This window comes from Nanorana parkeri, unplaced genomic scaffold (assembly GCF_000935625.1).
Source record: "Nanorana parkeri isolate BGI_ZX_2015 unplaced genomic scaffold, ASM93562v1 scaffold1037, whole genome shotgun sequence".
Taxonomy (NCBI): domain Eukaryota; kingdom Metazoa; phylum Chordata; class Amphibia; order Anura; family Dicroglossidae; genus Nanorana; species Nanorana parkeri.
The window spans coordinates 274,410-293,797 of NW_017307305.1; the positions used below are offsets into that span (position 1 = coordinate 274,410).

Consider the following 19,388-nt stretch of genomic DNA (forward strand, 5'->3'; position numbering starts at 1 on the left):
GGCGGGGCCTCCTTGGCTCTCAGCACTCTGGGAAGGAGAACATGGCGGCTCCCTGTAGGTGGTAGTGACCTGTTCTAGCAGCAGAGGTATGAGGGTGGAATGGAAGGCTGTGTGAATGGAATGTGATTAGTTATGTCTGTGAGCACAGAGGAATGGGAGAGATACTCGGATTTGTAGACTTGAAGCTGTTGGTGATATGAGAGGAGTGTGAGGGGAACCTGTCAGATGTGTGACATTGTCAGAGGGTGGAGGAGGCTGGGCAGCCAGTGCTTCAGTAGGGTACCATGGAGGGGCTCCCCGGGTATTGTACGGAGGGGTGTAGTATAGAGGGGGCTCCCCGGGTATTGTACGGAGGGGTGTAGTATAGAGGGGGCTCCCCGGGTATTGTACGGAGGGGTGTAGTATAGAGGGGGCTCCCCGGGTATTGTACAGAGGGGTGTAGTATAGAGGGGGCTCCCCGGGTATTGTACGGAGGGGTGTAGTATAGAGGGGGCTCCCCGGGTATTATACGGAGGGGTGTAGTATAGAGGGGGCTTCCCGGGTATTATACGGAGGGGTGTAGTATAGAGTGGGCTCCCCGGGTATTATACGGAGGGGTGTAGTATAGAGGGGGCTCCCCGGGTATTGTACGGAGGGGTGTAGTATAGAGGGGGCTCCCCGGGTATTGTACAGAGGGGTGTAGTATAGAGTGGGCTCCCCGGATATTGTATGGGGGGGGATCCCTGGATATTGTATGGAGGGGGCTCCCCGGATATTGTATGGAGGGGACCCCCCCGATATTGTATGGAGGGGACTCCCCGGATATTGTATGGGGGGGACTCCCCGGATATTGTATGGGGGGGGCTCCCCGGATATTGTATGGAGGGGGCTCCCCGGATATTGTATGGGGGGGGCTCCCCGGATATTGTATGGGGGGGGCTCCCCGGATATTGTATGGAGGGGGCTCCCCGGATATTGTATGGAGGGGGCTCCCGGGATATTGTGTGGAGGGGGCTCCCCGGATATTGTATGGGGGGGGGGCTCCATGGGATGACATCTTGGTGAAGTATTTTTACATTTCTCTGATATTTGTTTTGTGTTCCAGATGTGGGCTGTGATGCAGTTGCTGGGGGTCGGTCGCTCTGCGTGCCCGCTGGTCTCCCAAGCCTCCCGCTCTTTTTCTCTTGGTAAGTTTACCATGTACAGTTCGAGGTGTCATCCTCCGTTGTCCCTTTGTGGTCTGTAGTGCCCATGTCACTTCCTGGAGAAGTGGGTGCTGCCTATTGGCTGTTAGAAAGATCCTATCACATCTGGCAGTGGGTTCAAATGCTCCCGCCTCCTGTCACCATACATCTTTCCAGCGCATGAACCGATTGGCTTCCTGTGCTGCCTTTTATCACGCCATCTCTCCTGTACAGGGACTGATACCGGGTCTAATTCAGGTGCTTGCATTCAATAAATACATTTAACCACTTGCTGACCGGGGTGTTTATACCCCCTTCCTGTCCAGGCGGTACTTTGACTGACGTTTATTCCGTCATGCAGCGCTGTACTGAAATGAATTTTACACCATTTTTTGGGGACAGATAGAGCTTTCTTTTGGTGGTATTTAAGCACCACTACCTTAAGACCCCTAATGTCACCTAGGGACCCCAAGAGAAGCTGATGAAGCAGAGAACTGCTTCACCAGCTTCTCTCCGGTTTCTGTACCGAGAAGTGACACTGAATGCAGGAAGTGATGTAATACGCATCACTGCCTGCATTCCGACGAGGAGAGGAGATCAAACGGAGATCGTGTACTGACCTCCGTTTGATCTCCGGCCGCAGAGCTGCTGCGCTGGTACCGGGCTCACACCGGGAACAGCGGAGCCCGGGATCGCCAGCGGCGACGGAGGGGAGGGGCCGCACACCCGACCATATTACAAGCGATCGGGCGTCTCCACAGGCGCCTTAACGCTTGTATGTAAACAGCTTTTGCTGGCTGTTTACATTCAAAGCCGTTTTCTCGCGGAACGGGATAGGATGTCTAAAGACGCCCACCCGCCCTCAAGAAGCCGCTGTCCGGCCGTTTAATTACAAAGGCCGGACAGCAGGTAGTTAAAGGAGAACTATGAGGTGAGTGCTTTTCACTCACCTCATAGTTCTAGCCGACCTGTGACAATGAGACTGTCACAGGTCAGCTCAGTAGATCGGGAGGTGAGCGAACACATACCGGCGTTCGCTCACCTCTCGATCCTGTCACGGCTCTCTGCCGTGACAGGGGAGGGGCTGGATTCCCCTCTCCGATCTGCCAGCGCTGACTGGCGGAACGGACGGGGGAGGGGGCGGGTACAGCTGGCTCTGCCTCTAGATAGGCAGAGCCAGCTGTCACTCACGCAGCTGGGTGGATCCCGTCATCTACGTCGGGATCCGCTCCGGCTGCGGCGTCTCAGTATACCGCGAGCTGTACTGAGCTTAGGGTAACGGGAGGACGCTAGTTTGTGTCCTCCCGTTACCCTAAGGAGAACTATGGGGAAAAACACTGACCCCATAGTTCTCCTTTAATAATGTCCACCCCACTAGTTCATCATTACAACTGAGACATGAAGCACAGGAAGGCAAAATTGCTGTTGGTAGACAGGCTCAGCGTCAGTGTGCTTTCCGCCTGGCCCTGTCGCAGCAGCTGGGGCCTTATACTGTTGTTGGGCGGAGCCTGATGGGAATGCTGAGGTGCTAGTTCCCCATCAGATCTGCTCTGCTGTTGAGCAGCAGGCTGGCTATGGAAACTACCCAATCCCTACAGCAAAGTGGACCTGATGGGGAACTAGAACCTCAGCAACCCCATCAGGGAGCAGATCAGAGTTGGTCTTAATTACTGCCAGCTTTCTGTAAACTTGCCGTAGTGACAGATTCCTCAAGTGGTGCAAATAAGAACTTCCTGTATCTGTCACAAGTCTTTTCAAAGGTCCATTCTGCCAAAAGAGAGGCGGTAATGTTTTACTGAATTCCCGCAGTGTTGAATACAATGCAATTTGATCCTGCCCCAAAACGCAGGGGGGAAGTTTCACAGCGATCACGGTGGGTTCCAGCAGCTACCGCTCTGGAACGCACACGCTTTCGGTGTGACCAAGCCCTTAAAGGAGAACTATGAGGCGAGTGCTTTTCACTCACCTCATAGTTCTAGCCGACCTGTGACAATGAGACTGTTACAGGTCGGCTCAGTAGATCGGGAGGTGAGCGAACACATACCGGCGTTCGCTCACCTCTCGATCCGGTCAAGCGCGTGTTTATGCGCATATACGCACGTATACGCGTGTACATGCGTACAGCACATAAAAAATTCCATTACGAGTGATGCATTCTGGGATTGCATATAGTGCACGCATATACGCTCGTATATACGCGCGTATACGCAATATACAATTTTGCTTGCGTTGTGTGTGAATGAGGCCTTAACCTTTGCAATATAAGAACACAATATTTGTTTTACAAAGAAACATGTCAAGCAGTTTCTGGCCACTAGATGGAGCCGAGGAGCTTGGAAAATATTTCAGTATTCCATGACATCATTCAACCTGAAAAGAGAATTCATTAGGAAAGTTCATTTTTTCCATTATTCCACCAAATAACGTTCACCCTGTAAATTGTTTATTAATAGACTCCTAAATGCAGAGGTGGGCAACCCATACACTGCAGCTGGTGTGGAGCCAAAATTCCCAAGAGGCATTAACTGACCCCGACATCCACAGACATGACTCCCAGATGCAAAGGCATGATTGGAGTTGTAGTCTCACCACAGCGGGCGTGCCGAGGTTGCCTACCGTTGCCTTAGGCCTTGTTCCCACCAAATGCAGAGCAGATCTGCATGACTTTCTGCACTCGCAGTGCAGTGGGTTGTGCCGTGTTGTTTGCCGCGTTTTTGATGCTTTCTGGGCCGTTTTTGGTTAAATAAAAAAAAATTATTTTTAGTTTAAAATGGGCTTTCAGTGCGTTCCAGGCATTTGCATGCGTTTTTGATGAGTTTGCATGGGTTCCAGAGCAGGTAAAATAGGGCCTGCTGCAGTTTTGTTTTTTTTACCTGCTCTGGTACTGAACGCTGCGATGTGAACTGGAGCTAAAAATACCTTTGGAATACATTGGACGCAGTTTTGATCCGGTCTGTAACTGCTCTGCTCCTGGAACGCGATTGGTGTGAACGAGGCCTTAATGTATATAAAGGACAAACTTTTCTCCGGGTTTGGAAAGAGTGGGGAAGGATTATACCTACTGCCAGGTTTTCATTATTGCTTAGGTCCAAGGTCTTACTTTCGGGGAAACACGGTAGTGATGAGGGAGCATGAAGACGGCTAATCGGGAAGCCAGGTGGTGAGTCATTATACGCTGCCCGGCTTCCTTACTGGGACCTTCGATATGGGCGAGTGCCGGAAAAACATTATCGGTACTCGATCCCGAAAAAACGTTATCAGTTCACCCCTACTGTTACCATTGTCACTGTGACGGAAAGTGGAGTGTTCACCAGAACAACAGGTGAGGGGAAATCTTCAAATGGGGACACCGGTTATGGGGAGAGGGGACTTCCTTCATTTTGGGGAGATTTACCCTTACTTGCTAATGGGTCTCCTGGACAGGAAGTGAAAATAATTTCCCTAAGAGAACACAGACTGCAAAGAACAACCTGGAAGGGATTTAACCGCTCCTTAACAAAAACAAAACAAAAAGCTTTTGGCTGTACATAGAAATGTATTTGGGGATCAGTTATTGTAGTTGCGATGCTGTTTGTGGTGCTCTAATAAGTACGCGCACCGCTCTCCGTACAGTCTTTGACTCTTCTCTTATTGCATTGTTTACAGGATGCAGAAATCTGGCGCGGAACTTTGTACCGCAGCCCAAAAACAATGACCGCTGGATCGAGAAGAGGGCCCTGTTTGGAGTATATGATAACATTGGCATATTAGGTGAGTCCATTCAGGATCTACATAAAGGGGGTCTTTGTTTTTTTTTTTTTTGTCTTTTAATCTCTGTGATCAAGTGTCACCGGGACAGGAAGTGAGGAGACATTTTTCACAATTGGGGACATGACAAAAAAAACCTTTAGAAAATCTTATAAACCTTTCCTCGGTATTAAAAACAAATTGGCTAAAATGTATCTTTCTCCATGCTTTGTTTACTTCATGACGTCATTGGCTCTTTTTTGGCATAAGTGGCATATTGCATCTAGTCCAATATAAAGCTGAACTCCGGCCTTCCCTTCAGTCTTGCACAGTTGTACCGGCTCCTCTCCTGGACTGAAATTGCTTATTTTGATGATTTTACTGCCCACTGGGAGCTTCTCACTGCAGCAAGTCAGATAGAGCCCACCTCATTTCTTGGTTGGAGGGCATCCAGCCTCATGTCAGAGCCTCCAGCAAGGAGAACAGACGGCAGTGACTTCACCAAATCTCCTGAGACTGGCAGTCCGAGGCAGCAGTACCTGAGATCTCACAATGCAGATATATACAGCGATGAGGCTGCAGGCAGAGGAGCGGTGCCTAGGCACTCTCGCATACCAGGAAGTGCACTGCTAGTGTTCAGGAGGAGGTAGAAAAGGTAGATATTTCAGGGTGCTACTTGGGGACAATTAACATTTCCAAAATGTCCCTCTAACATAGCAGATCTTCTGTTTTCTGAGTTCAGTTTCACTTTAACGGTTGAGCTCTGTTGGCTTCTGCGTGAAGCATCCCAGAGTTTCAGGGTTCAAAGATCAAATGTGGGGGAGTGAGACTACACACGGTTCAGTGGAGCTAGCTAAAATAAATTCTAAGGGCATCATTTTCTGCATTCCATAGCAACAACAAAAGACACGAGGAAGGGAGGACACGATTTATAAATAGTCTGAGAGGTGGGAGCGGACCGGTACATGGTATGCACATCAGGAGTCACATCTGCTATCATTTATACATTGTCATTGCCTAGAATTTCTATTTTTAACACACGATATTACTTGTAGATGATATTCCCGAGATCTCCTAGCTCCAGGGATGAGTGGTGGTGCCCTTCCAGCTGTCACGTTGCCTTATTATTCATACAGGTCAGCATTGAGCTCTTCAGGACTCGTCTTTGTTTGGAAAACCTCACGTCCATCCCGACATTGGAAAAGCCATTCAGTATAGTAATGTGAACAGATACTCCAAAAACATGCAGGATACTGAATGCTGCTCTGGGGCACAGTGGCTTAGTGGTGAGCACTTCTGCCTTGCAGCACTTGGGGTCTCCGATTCAAGTCCCGGTCAGGACACTATCTGCAAGGAGTTTGTATATTCTCCCTTTGCTTGCGTTGATTTCCTCCCACACTCCAAAGACACGCTGGAAGGTTAATTGGCTCCGGTCTAAATTGGCCCTTCTATGTGTGCATGTGAGATAGGGACCTTAGATTGTAAGGCTCTGTCCTTGGACCCCTCCTCTTCTCTATCTACACCTCCTCCCTTGGTCAGTTAATAACCTCACATGGCTTCCAATACCATCTCTATGCCGATGACACTCAAATCTATCTTTCTACTCCGCAACTCTCCCCCTCAGTGTCCTCTCGTGTTACTAATCTACTAACTGACATATCCGTCTGGATGTCACAACATTTCTTAAAACTCAATCTATCAAAAACTGAGCTCTTGATATTTCCTCCTGCCCGTGCACCTTCCCCCAACTTTTTCCTTGAGATTGATAACACAACTGTCCACCCCTCCCCCCATGCCAAGGTCCTAGGTGTCATCCTTGACTCGGACCTCACCTTTCTTCCCCACATCCAATCGCTATCCAAATCCTGCCGCCTTCACCTTCATAACATCTCCAAAATACGCCCCTTCCTCACCAAAGAAACCGCAAAATTACTCATCAACTCCCTTGTTATATCTCGTCTTGAATATTGCAACTTCCCTCCTCATAGGCCGACCTCTATACAGGCTCCTCCCCCCTTCAGTCTATCATGAATGCTGCTGCCAAACTCATTCACCTAACCAACCGCTCAGTGTCTGCAAACCCCCCTCGGCCAATCCCTACACTGGCTTCCACCCCCGCCCCCTCTGCCAATCCCTCCACTTGCTTCCACTCGCCCAAAGGATCAAATTCAAAATATTAACAATCAGTTACAAAGCCATCCACAACTCCGCCCCCAGCTATATCTCCAACCTTGTCTCAAAGTATCACCCTAACCGTCAGCTCCTCCCAAGACCTCCTGCTTGCCAGCTCCCTTGTCAACTCCTCCCATACTCGTCTCCAGGACTTCTCTAGAGTCTCTCCCATCCTCTGGAATTCTTTACCCCAACCTGTCCGTCTGTCGCCCACCTTGACTGCCTTTAGGCATTCCCTAAAGACTCATCTCTTCAGGGAAGCCTATCCCACCTCAACCTAACTGCTCAGCCATCACGTTCTCAAACAATTCATCCCCACACAGCTCCCTCCTCATGTACATCCCCCTCCATTTTGGATTGTAAGCCCTCAGGGGCAGGGCCCTCCTTACCATCTTGTCTTGATTTGCATTGTGACTGTAATGTCTTCCTTATATTGTAAAGCGCTGCGCAAACTGTTGGCGCTATATACTGAGTGACCAGATTATTATGACCACCCCATCAGTACTTCGTTGGTCCGCCTTGTGACTCCACGAGATGATGAAAGGTGATGTGAGGAATCTGACACGGCACTGTTGCCCTTCTGTTGTCTTGTACCAGTCTTGCCACTCTCCGTTCTGCCCTAACATTGACTAGTCGCTGACGGACACAATTCGCACGTTCAGACCCAGATTTGTGGCTGACAGTCCGGTCTTTAAACACTTTAACAATGAGCCCCACTTAAACATTTATGGAATTCTGCTGTTTTGCTGATACTCGCTCCATGGTTCCGAGCGCCAACAATCATCCCACGTTCAAAGGCTGTTAAATCGCGTTGTTTCCCCGTATCTTCAGAAACAAATCACTTCTACTGTCGTGGTAAACAACCTGATTCCCTATTTATAATGGTCTGGCCCTCTAGCAACTTCAGCGCCAAATTATAGCTAATTTGCCTACAAACGTCAGGTGGTCATAATAATCTGGCCACTCAGTGTATAAATCCTGTAAAATAATAATATGTAAAGTGCTGTGTAAATTGACAGTGCCATATAAATACCTGTAAGAAAGAAGTAAAGTCCCCTTTTTTTAAGCTTTGGATCGAGTATGGAAGTATTACAACCTAAATGAAGTGTTTTACTGCTGCCTCTGCTGGCATTGGATTTTCCCCTTCCTTCCTGTCCAAAGACGCTATAGGACCTAAGCTGAGGTCAACCAAAACTGAAACCCTTTTGGGTAATGTCCCCTTCAGAATGGCAGTGGTGACATTATATTAGTGACACAAACTAGCGTCCTCCCGTCACCCAAAGCTCAGTATACCGCGAGCTACAGCTCCCGGTATACTGAGACCGCCGCAGCCGGGACCGATCCCGACATTACTGTCTGGATCCACCCAGCTGCATGAGTGACAGCTGGCTCTGCCTATCTAGAGGCAGAGCCAGCTGTACCCGCCCCCTCCCCCGTCTGTTCCGCCAGTCAGCGTTGGAGGATCGGAGGGGGGGGGGATCCCTGCAGGGAGCCGAGAGAGACAGTCACGGCTCTCTGCAGGGACAGGATCAAGAAGTGAGCGGACGCCGGTATGTGTTCTCTCACTTCCCGATCTATTGAGCCGACCTGTGACAGTCTCATTGTCACACGTCGGCTCAAACTATGAGGCTGAGTGAAAATCACTCGCCTCATAGTCCTCCGTTAAACACTTGTAAACGCAGGAGAAAGTGATCTTCTCATCCCACCCAGGCACAAATTCACTTATAAATCTTGTGGATAGCCTTCCCAGAATAGTGGGAGGTGTTTTTTGCCGTAACGCACATGTGTTTGGAATGGATTGTCCAAAAACCTCGAAGTGTGATGGTCAGCTGACCGCAATAAAAACCTTGGCCTATCTGTATGTCTTTGGGGACGCTTGTTCCAGGGACATATGAAGGGGAATTTCCTCTCATTTCCTATTGTGTCTTCGAGGCAGGAAGAATCTGTAGGCCTGTCTTCAGACAAATATTGATGGGCCACGCGGTCTTCTTCTGCTGTCCGTAATCTCTGTTCCTGAACTTGGAAAATCCCTTTTAATTCACTCTCGTCTTTTCTATTACAGGCGACTTCAAAGCCCACCCCAAGCATCTGATCATAGGACCGTCGTGGCTGCGGGGCTGGAAGGGAAACGAGTTGCAGAGGTGCATTAGGAAGAAGATGATGGTCGGAAGCAGAATGTTCTATGAAGATAGACACAACTTAGATAAAAGGATCAGATACTTGTACAAGAGGTTCAACCGCTACGGAAAGCACCGCTAAGTGTTGTCGTTTCTATAGCGACAAATAAAATGTCATTCTTTCGTATTATTGTGTTTTCACTTTCTTTGTGAACATTCCATTATCTGCTCACGCTTCTCGTGTGTTTAAAGCCGGGGTAGCCAATCTTTGGCCCTCAGGCTGCGGCGAAACTACAAATTCCGTCATGCATCTGCCTCTGGAAGTCATGCTTGTGGCTGTCATTGTCTTGCAATGCCTTATGGGACTTGTAGCTCCACAACAGCTGGAGGGCCGAAGTTTGGCTAACCCTGCTTCTTACCTGAAACAGGCAAAGGTGGGACACTTCCAAGTAGTGAAAGTGTGTGTGCTGTTAAGCTCCACCCCCATCTTAATATTGGTCCATCAGTACTATGGAAAGCCTGTCTAGCCTATAGAAATATTTAGACGGTAGGGAGGGGTGGGCAAGCTCCACCCCCATACTGCTATTGGTCCATCACTACTATGGAAAGCCTCTCTAGCCTATAGAAATATTTAGATAGTATGGATGCACCGATACCGAGTATTTGGGTGAGTACAGGTACTCACCCAAATGCTCCGGTACCTTCCCCAATACCTGAACTTCCATTCAGATGAAGATTTCCTCTGACCGGCAGTGCTGTAGGGAAACATGGAGCCAGCTTCCCGTGCGATCAGAAAGCTGGGAGACCAGTCATTACTCGCCGCCTGGCTTCCTGATTGGCCTGGAAGCTGGCTCGATGCTGATTGGCTGGGTAGCCGGTTTTCCGGTCAAGTTCAATCAAGCAGGTTAGACCACATGAAGCCAGCTTCTCAGGCAATCAGATTGTCCGGGAAGCTGGCTCCTTGGCGGCGGAAGCACCACTATCGGTACTCGTTATAGACGAGTGCTGAAAGCAAAGTATCGATACTCGTACTCAATACCGAAAAACCAGTATCGGTGCATCCCTAGTAGGGAGGGGTCGGCAAGCTCCACCCCTATATTACTATTGGTCCATCACTACTATATGGAAAGCCTGTCTAGCCAATAGACGGTAGGGAGGGGTGGACAAGCTTTAGCACTATCGGGGACACACTGAAGCACTTTTTTTAGCCTTGACAAGAAGGGAAGGTTTGGAAAACTGATGAAAGTATATTTACCTATAGGTGCCTTCCATTGGAAAGATTTACCTTTTACTTCCTGTTCTTAAGACCCAGCAGGAACTCAAAGGAAGTACTCCCTCAGACAGATGTTTCCTGCAACAAGTGTCACTGTTGGATGATTTTCCCCACCGATCCGGTGAAAACTGTAAACTTTTGGGTTTCTGTCCTGCTGCCAAATAGAGAGGGGGGATCTTCTCAGCAGGGACACACACACACACACCAATAAAAGCGGCTTCCAGCTGCTGATCTCCCCACCGATCACTGGACCCGGAAGTGATGCGTATTACATCACTTCCGGTGTCACTCTTTACAGTCTCCGACTCTTAGAGCCAGGAGGAGAAGCTGGGGAAGCAGATCTCTGCTTCCCCAGCTTCTTTGGGGTCCCTAGGGGACATTAGGGGTCTGAAAGACCCCTGATGTCTCCATAAAGAGGACCTGTCGCACCCTATTTGCTATTACATAGGGTGCTTGTTAGCCCCCTTATGTGATCGCAATAAGGTTAGTGTAAAAAAAAAAAGTGTTTACAAATTAAAAAAATGAAAGGAACATAAAATTAAAAAAATGCAGAATTTTTTTTATAGTCCCCACCCCCCACGTGCACGCATATACACACACAAACACGTGTCGGTGCGCCTACGTGTGAAAAAGACAATTGCGCTACGCATGTTGCATATCTCTGTGAATGTTGTAGGGAGATGAATAATTCTAGAGCCATTAATCACTGTTAGCACTAAACGAATGAGCGGTAAAAGCATTTAAATTGTTCCCTTATGGGAAATTTGGGGTATTGAAGTTTTTTGCGGCTTCACGGGCGAATGCAATTTTAAGGCTTGACATGTTTGATATCTAATTACCCGGCGTGACCCCGTCTTTTATATTTTACCAAAATATTGGGTATTATATTATATTTCCGTGCATTACATTTGAATTCAGTTTAATTTGTCCTAAAAATACCGGTTTGATAAACATTTGCACAAAAACCGTGTGACATAAAAATTGCAACTAGCATTTTTTTTTATTCTACAAGGCCTCTGTTTTCAGGACATAGATCATTGTCTGGGGGTCTGAAGCGGTTTTCTGGCCATAAAATTCAGATTATATCATGTGGCAGCACGGTGGCATAGTGGTTAGCGCTTCTACCTTCCAGCACTGGGGGGTCCTTGGTTTGAATCCTGGCCAGGTCACATTCTGCAAGGAGTTTGCATGTTGTCCCTGAGCTTGTGTTGTTTTTCTCCAGGTACTTCGGTTTCCACCAACACTCCTAAAGGTGCCCACACACCTTGCGATAATCGTACGATAATGGCGGGAGATCCCGCGATCGTACGATTATCGTAAGGTGTGTGGAAGCCGTGCGACTTCTACTACTGTAAGGTCGCACGACTTTTATCTTAGGAACATGTTCGAAAACCCGCCGAGAATGTTACGATGTTCGGCGGGTGTGTAGCATGTTCGTAAGATAAAAGCCGGACGGGCCGGTGTGCGCAAGCGCACACTGCCCGTTCGGCATTGCGGTCATCGGAGGCCCTCCCCTCAGGGGGGTGCGGCTTGTCATCATCGCAAGTATGATCTGCCTGTCCAAGATGGGCAGATCGTACATTTTTTTAATTACCTTACAACCATGGCAAGACAAAAGTCTTGCCATGGTTGTAAGGTGTGTGCCCAGCATAAGACATGCCGGTAGGTTAAAGGAGAACTATGGGGTCAGTGTTTTTCCCCATAGTTCTCCTTGGGGTAACGGGAGGACACAAACTAGCGTCCTCCCGTTACCCTAAGCTCAGTATACCGCGAGCTACAGCTCGCGGTATACTGAGACGCCGCAGCTGGAGCGGATCCCGACGTAGATGACGGGATCCGCCCAGCTGCGTGAGTGACAGCTGGCTCTGCCTATCTAGAGGCAGAGCCAGCTGTACCCGCCCCCTCCCCCGTCCGTTCCGCCAGTCAGCGCTGGCAGATCGGAGCGGGGAGAGGGGAATCCAGCCCCTCCCCCTGTCACGGCAGAGAGCCTTGACAGGATCGAGAGGTGAGCGAACGCCGGTATGTGTTCCCTCACCTCCCGATCTACTGAGCCGACCTGTGACAGTCTCATTGTTACAGGTCGGCTTAGAACTATGAGGTGAGTGGAAATCACTCATGTCATAGTTCTCCTTTTAATTGGCTCCTCTCTAAGTTTTCCCTCTATGTATCTATGTGATGTAGGGACCTTAGATTGAAAGCTCCTTGAGGGTAGGGACTGATGTGAATGTGCATCTATGTAAAGTGCTGCGTAAATTGTCGGCACTTTATAAATACCAATAATAAATGTGTGTGCAAATGTAAGAAATTTGCCCCGGGCAGCGAGTGGTTAAAGGAAAAGGTCATCATATATGAAAAAAAACTAAGTGCAGAACTTTATTAACATGAACAGAATTATTTACAAATGGACCGTGCGAATGTTTGTATATACACGCGTTGTACAATTAGATCTCTCTGGAAAATTCCAGATTTCAAGGAACCAATAAAAGGGCTGTACATAGTTATTAACATTTTTCCGGAGTGTAGGCTGGTATCCAATAGAATCTTCTCTGTTCACGAAACAAATATACATCTGAACATTTGCATACATATAGAAAAAAACGTACTCTTCATTAAAGTTTTATTTATTGTTAAAGGAGAACTATGAGGGGAGTGCTTTTCACTCACCTCATAGTTCTAGCCGACCTGTGACAATGAGACTGTCACACGTCGGCTCAGTAGATCGGGAGGTGAGGGAACACATACCGGCGTTCGCTCACCTCTCAATCCTGTCACGGCTCTCTGCCGTGACAGGGGGAGGGGCTGGATTCCCCTCTCCCCGTTCCGATCTGCCAGCGCTGACTGAGCTTAGGGTAACGGGAGGACGCTAGTTTGTGTCCTCCCGTTACCCTAAGGAGAACTATGGGGAAAAACACTGACCCCATAGTTCTCCTTTAAAGTCCAACTTTTTTTTTTCCATTCCAGACAGGAAATCAGAGAAAAACTGTAAGGAAAAAGATCTCATCAGCTGACCCCAGAACAGGTATCTCAGTGAAGAGATTATCTCATATGTCCTGTTGTTATTACAGTAGTCGGATTTGCCGTCACTGGGATAGAAAGTGAAGGTGAATTTCTCTATCGGTATCAAAAACTGGCCTAGGTTCCATCCCTTTTTCTTTAAGTTTCAGATGGAGTAGACAAAGCACAGGTTCACTTTAAGGGGTCTATTTTCAAACAGTTCCTTCATATTACAATTCAATGCATCATGGACTCTAGATGGCGTTTCCCAGTTTGAATGTACTTGTAATAATACATTATGGCCACTAGATGGAGTAGAAGAGCAGAGGAAATAAATACTTCTTTCCTATGCTCCACAGCACCATCTAGCAGCCGTCATGTATTATTACAACACTACATTCGAAATGGGAAAAAATTAATACAGAGCATTTACAGGTTTATTTACAAAAGGGTGAAGTTTGGAGAAGTGAACAATCTAGGACAACATAGCTGAAGTGAAATGAATTGGAGAATTTTTCCAAATCAGCTATGTTGTCCTAGGATGTTAATTCTACTGCCTTCTCCAAACTCTTCACCCTTTTGTGAATAACCCTGATATTTTTGGCATTATTTGCCCACAATGAACATTCACAGATATTTGCAGGGTGAAGGGCCCTGCACATTATTCATAAACAGACCCCTAAATAAACCATTTCCTTCAGAATGCTGCAACAGAGCACTGTTAAAAAATTATTTTGCGTAAAAAGTCAAACAAATGAATGTTCAGCTCCAGCGAACATCTTTAAAGTAGTTACTAGAACAGGTATTCATTGCAGCACCGTGTAACTAAAAAATGTCCTGTGTTGAATGTGCAAAAGCTCTCCGAAGCTGCAACAAGCCATTGCGTCCATCATATTAACCAATATTGTGCTGGCCTCCTGCAACTGTGTATTGATAGCCAAGTCTAAGCACAACAAACTGAGAAATAAATAACATGTAAAAAAAAGTATTTTCTAAGCCGACTTAAAAAAAATGAAGTCCGAGCAGGGCAGGATTTTCCACAGGGCCAACCAAGGCCCGGCCTTGGTGCAGCAGGGAGTAGAGGGGCAGCAGGGGTGTGGAATTCCGATCTCCCGATGCCCAGGACATGCAGTTCCGGGTGGGTAGTTGTTTTCTACATTTAGCCCTGCTTTGGGCAAGCAGAGCTAAATGTGCAGCGGGGGAAGCCGCCGCTTGTTTTGTACAAGTGATCCGGCGATGTCGCCGAGATCACTTGTATGCAGCCTGCAGGTCTGCCATTCTCCATGAGGTGGGGTTGGCGGGTAGGGAGGCACATTGAAGAACCTGGCCTTGGGGCAGCAGAGAGAGTAAATCCGGCCCCGAGTCCGAGGATTGGTTGGCCTAACCTATTTACAAATGCAAGCTGAGACTAGCTTAGATACATGACTTTAGCAGCAGAATGACTTGACCCGAACCATTGACTCATTCTCACCTTATAGATAGGTGCCCAATGGTGGCCATCCACTGGCTTTTCTTGGAGAGACACCAGTGTAGAAGCAGAAGCCTTTCTTCTGTGAGGCCAATTCAAAACCAAGGACGATATAGTTAGAAACCTATTACCCTACTAGTGTAGTGTAAGCACCCAGAGGGGGCCTACACAAAATCCAAGCATGCAGAGTCCTAAAGGGCTTGATCTCAGAACTCCTGTATGGCAAGCCAAGAGCTCTAAACAGTTGGCCACCATGCTGCCTAGCTATGTAACGTTACATAAAATGCTGGTTAGCCTTCAATGGTGACTCTTAAGTTCTCCTTTGTATCCAATTGCAAAGTAAGGAATACGTTTTTTTATTCTTGATCATCTGCACTCAAGATGGCCACTGTTGGGTACATCTCATACACGGGGAGATGTCACTATCTTGCCCTGAAGAAGGGACCCTGCATGGCCTGAAAACATTGGCTCGTACGACGCATGTTTCGTGAGTGCTGGTGATTTTGCATTTGACATTTGCCCCTTAATGTTCAGCCACATCTTATAGTGTAAGACTTGTCCCCCTGAAGTAAACACGTCCTAAGGATTTATTTTCCTTGCATAGAGATTGGTCCAGTGATACCCGATGACCATCATTTGAATATAGTTATACTTGGCGCAGTGTGGATTGCACCGAGGTACTACATTCCCCCAGACCCCCTAATCTGTGCTACACCTCCCTCCTCCCTGGCCAAGTGGGTTCGTGCACAGGCCAGCAACTAGCAGCAAAGATTCAAAGGGTCAGACCACCAAAACATTTTTTACTTTGGTAAACTGAGTCACCTTCTGGCCTGTCCACATTGAGATAATTCTTCCACAGTTCCTTGCTATGTTCCCGTCCACGTTGGAGTTTTGGGTGTACCTACTCATCTTATTGCAATCTCCACATTATGAAGTAAAGAAAGACCTTCTCTGGTCCTCCCCTTTCCTGTCTTTCCTGACCCTGCTCCCAGCACCTATTTTTTAAATATTTCCTGTATCAAGCCAACTGTTATATTGCTAGTCATGTGACAAATGGGGTGCTCCTCCTGCTCTGGCCGGCAGATGGTCCTTATTCTCTGCTGCACTACACTGTGAGCCTAGGTCAAAGTGATGGACTCACAGAAAGCCAGGTGACTGACACTCAACCTAGAAGAAGATTGGCACTGGATAACAGAGTGCCTACAAGGGACGGTGCAGGAGAGAAGGTAATAATGGAAACGTAAGCTACTTTTTACAACTGGAGTTGTGCTCAAGAGGGTTCCATGTTAAACCGACAACTGGTGTGCAGGCCTGGAAACCCAAGTGTAGGTCTATTACCAGGACAAAAGAAACGTGATTAATCTGTCCAGCATCTACCAACAGCTGTGGGTGGACTTAGCAACAGAAGGTGCTAAAAGGGCCCCAAGATCTTTACCAAGTCTGATGCCCTCTGCTTACATAGGCTTGGGTCACTGAACCGAAAACCTGACTTTGCTGAAAAAAGATGGCTTTCTAGTGAATCATGTGCATGATGGGTGACAAACATCCACATTGGTGGAAAGAATTGGTCACCATCATTAAGGCGAGCTACAGATTGTTAGGCAGTATGGCTTGTGTTCCCAAAGAACTTTGCAGATGACATCATAGGTTCAGTAGGGCCAAGGCACAAATGAAGATTAAACAGAACTATGTTAATATAAAGTAATTCCATGGTTTTTGAAGTCCTTCAATACAAAATGTCCAAGAAGGTCACAAATACTCCTCAATTTTTTCTATACACCCCCCTAAACTAATCTCTCGTAGGATGTTGAACAACTGGTCCCGTTTGGTGGTGGGGCAGCCCTCCCGTGTGATCCAGACCTGGAGCATTGCGTACTGAGCGTCTTTGTAATGTAGTCTGTAGTCTTGCTCACAGGATTCGATGGTATGGTTGCTCAGGCCCAGGCGCCGGACAAACTCCCTCCAGCGAGACATCGGGATGTTTTCAATTATGGCGTACACCAATTTCGGGTCTAAGGGAAGATTTAAAAAATTGAAGAAATTACAATGTTGCATTTCATTCTGATATAAGTATAGCAAGAGACCTGTCTGTGTTAGGTTTCAGGTTAGGTTTAGATACTTTCATAATAGTTATTAAAGCCTAACTAGATCCATTCTTGTCAGTTTTGGGTAGAATGAGGAAGCATTTCTGACAGACTTCATTTCTTTCTGTGTACCCATGGAGAAGATTTCTCCCCACTTCCTGTCCCTGTGATATCCGTACAAGGAACGGAACATTGTTAGATGTTCTAACTCCTCTTCACTCTGCTACAAGATCTGTTTTTGCCTTGGTGGGACTAATATTATGGCAATGCTACCACGTCCCTTTTTACAATCTACCATGAACATACCATGAATCACGTGGAACTTTAAGGTGCCGATAATCAATCATATATAAACCAACAAGAAGTGAAAGGGAAATAAACAGTCCTAACAGGAAGTAAGGGGGAATCTCTCAACAGTCATACTTTAAGAATCCTCACAGATGCATAAGATGCATCACACACTGGGATAGAGAATGGGGTAGATTTATCCGTAACAAAATTCCCAGTTCTATTGAAATTCCATGGCCATTACAAAGCCTAATGATGATGCCACTCTACAGATGGCTTCTTTATGGCGCTGACTGGGGAAGTAATTGGGGAATCCATCTGGGAGAGAATGACACTATTGTTGATGGAGTTCTTGCAGGAATAAGTTATTGCACTATTCCAGTGGAGTCCCAAACATATATAAGAAGGTGGCAGGTTATCCAACCCATGAGATTGTCTAGGGATGGTCACTGAAATCTCCATTTTCGATGGAGTTGACCAATCAAAGCCCTGCTTGCAAGATGTAGGTCCCCTCGAAACATAAAGAAACTTTGACAGGACCCAATATATTCCCTTTTTGTCATGAAGGCTCATAAATTCTTCAATATGTCCACTTAGAATTGGCCATTTGTGTCTTGTCTCCATAGTGGAACTGAATGTTCCACTATGGAGGGGTGTCAAACGCAATTTCATCACAGGCCGCATCAGTATTATGGTTGCCCTCAAAGGGCCTGTTGTGGTTCATGGTGGGCTATGCGGGGTCTATGGTGAGCTGTGCGGACTCTTAGGTCGCTGTGCAGGTCCTATGGTGGGCTGTGCAGGCTCTCAGGTGGCTCTGCAAGTTCTATGGTGGGCTGTGAGGACTCTCAGGTGGCTATGCAAGTTCTTTGGTGGGCTGTAAGGACTCTAAGGTGGCTGTGCAAGTTCTATAGTGGGCTGTGCGGACTCTCAGGTGGCTGTTCGGTGTCTATGTTGAGCTGTGCAGGGTCTTAGGAGGGCTATGCGGTCCCATCAGGGGTTCTGGTCGGTCTCAGTGGGTGCTGGTGGCATGGATACGCAGGAAGGAGGGCTGCGGTTACTTTACTGGGGACCTTGGCAGGCTTCCTGTAAAGCCCAGTGCCTGTTTACAGCACTGGCTTCATTTTAAATATTTAGAGCTGCGGAAGAGGTGCAAGTGTTTGACACGTGCTCTAGAGGAGTGAAATGTTGTATTTTTGCACCATTGTGTTAATTTATTCAGCTATTTCTTTTATTCTTTAGGGACCAATTATGTTGGATTAGTTTGTGCCTCGGCCCCTCCCAAAGGGATTAGTGGAGGTGTCACTTTCTGGCAGCCTTTCTTCTCAATCATATCCTTATGCCATATTATGTAGAGTCCATAAGAGAAGCATCAGATCATGATTGACTTTGCCATGGCTGCTTCCGTTACATACAGCTGGAAATTTTGTCAGGAACATCTGGCCAATGGAGTGACCAATAAGATACCAGCATGTGGGTCTAACCCCAACCACCGTTCATGGGGTTCCTTTGGAATTTCTACTTACTGCTTAGGCATGGAGGAGCAGTTCCCTTTGTGATATCCGGTAATGGAAGCAATCCATCCGTTGAATTGCTTTTAGAATGTTGCTCATTACAGAGGTCATATGTTGTTGAATATCCTGGAAGCTCCTGATTTTTCGGATTCTTATCGCTTTCTTGATGGTGAATCTGAAATGATATTCACTAATTAAATCCACTGATCTGCTTTGTGTTCATAATTTTAACATTATTTTTTTTTAACTCCCCAAGTAAGATTTTGACAACCATAATGTGAATGTAATACTTACCAAGACAGCAGTCTGTCCTTTTTCATCTGCAACAGAGAAAAAAGACCATTAGGAAAGCTAAGAAGGCGCAATAAAAGGAAAGATCAATATGTAAACACAGAGCTATAGTGGACCTATATGTTGCCTATGCTGGGCAAAGTGACAGGTTCATTTTAATGCTTTGAATATACATTAAGGTCCATGTATTTACTCTTCACTCACTCACTCCCCGTTCCCCACATTGGAACCCTGTGTAAGTTTCAACAAGCTGAACTACATCTATGCTTACACAGTCCTGTGCGCCCCCCCCCCCCCCCAC

At 47.1% G+C, this 19,388-nt stretch overlaps 2 protein-coding genes across 3 annotated transcripts in view; one reads left to right on the forward strand and one right to left on the reverse strand.

Annotated features, from left to right (window-relative positions):
• MRPL51 (mitochondrial ribosomal protein L51) lies at window positions 1–9,326 on the forward strand. Of its 2 annotated transcripts, none has more exons than XM_018567368.1 (4): window positions 1–86; window positions 1,085–1,166; window positions 4,809–4,913; window positions 9,124–9,326. In XM_018567368.1, the coding sequence occupies exons 2-4, from the start codon at window positions 1,085–1,087 to the stop codon at window positions 9,318–9,320; spliced, it is 384 nt and encodes a 127-aa protein (XP_018422870.1). In that variant the 5' UTR covers window positions 1–86; the 3' UTR covers window positions 9,321–9,326. The 2 variants fall into 2 exon arrangements, with proteins under 2 accessions (XP_018422870.1, XP_018422869.1); XM_018567367.1 differs by having other exon boundaries at window positions 16–94.
• Window positions 9,327–16,526: 7,200 nt separating this feature from the next.
• TNFRSF1A (TNF receptor superfamily member 1A) overlaps window positions 16,527–19,388 on the reverse strand; it is a 24,393-nt gene continuing 21,531 nt past the window's right edge. The window contains exons 8-10 of the mRNA XM_018567361.1: window positions 19,091–19,116; window positions 18,809–18,971; window positions 16,527–16,925 (exon numbers count right to left, since the gene is read on the reverse strand). Of these exons, the coding sequence (XP_018422863.1) occupies window positions 16,663–16,925; window positions 18,809–18,971; window positions 19,091–19,116 (452 nt within the window). The 3' untranslated portion in view covers window positions 16,527–16,662. The remainder of the gene's footprint in view (window positions 16,926–18,808; window positions 18,972–19,090; window positions 19,117–19,388) is intronic.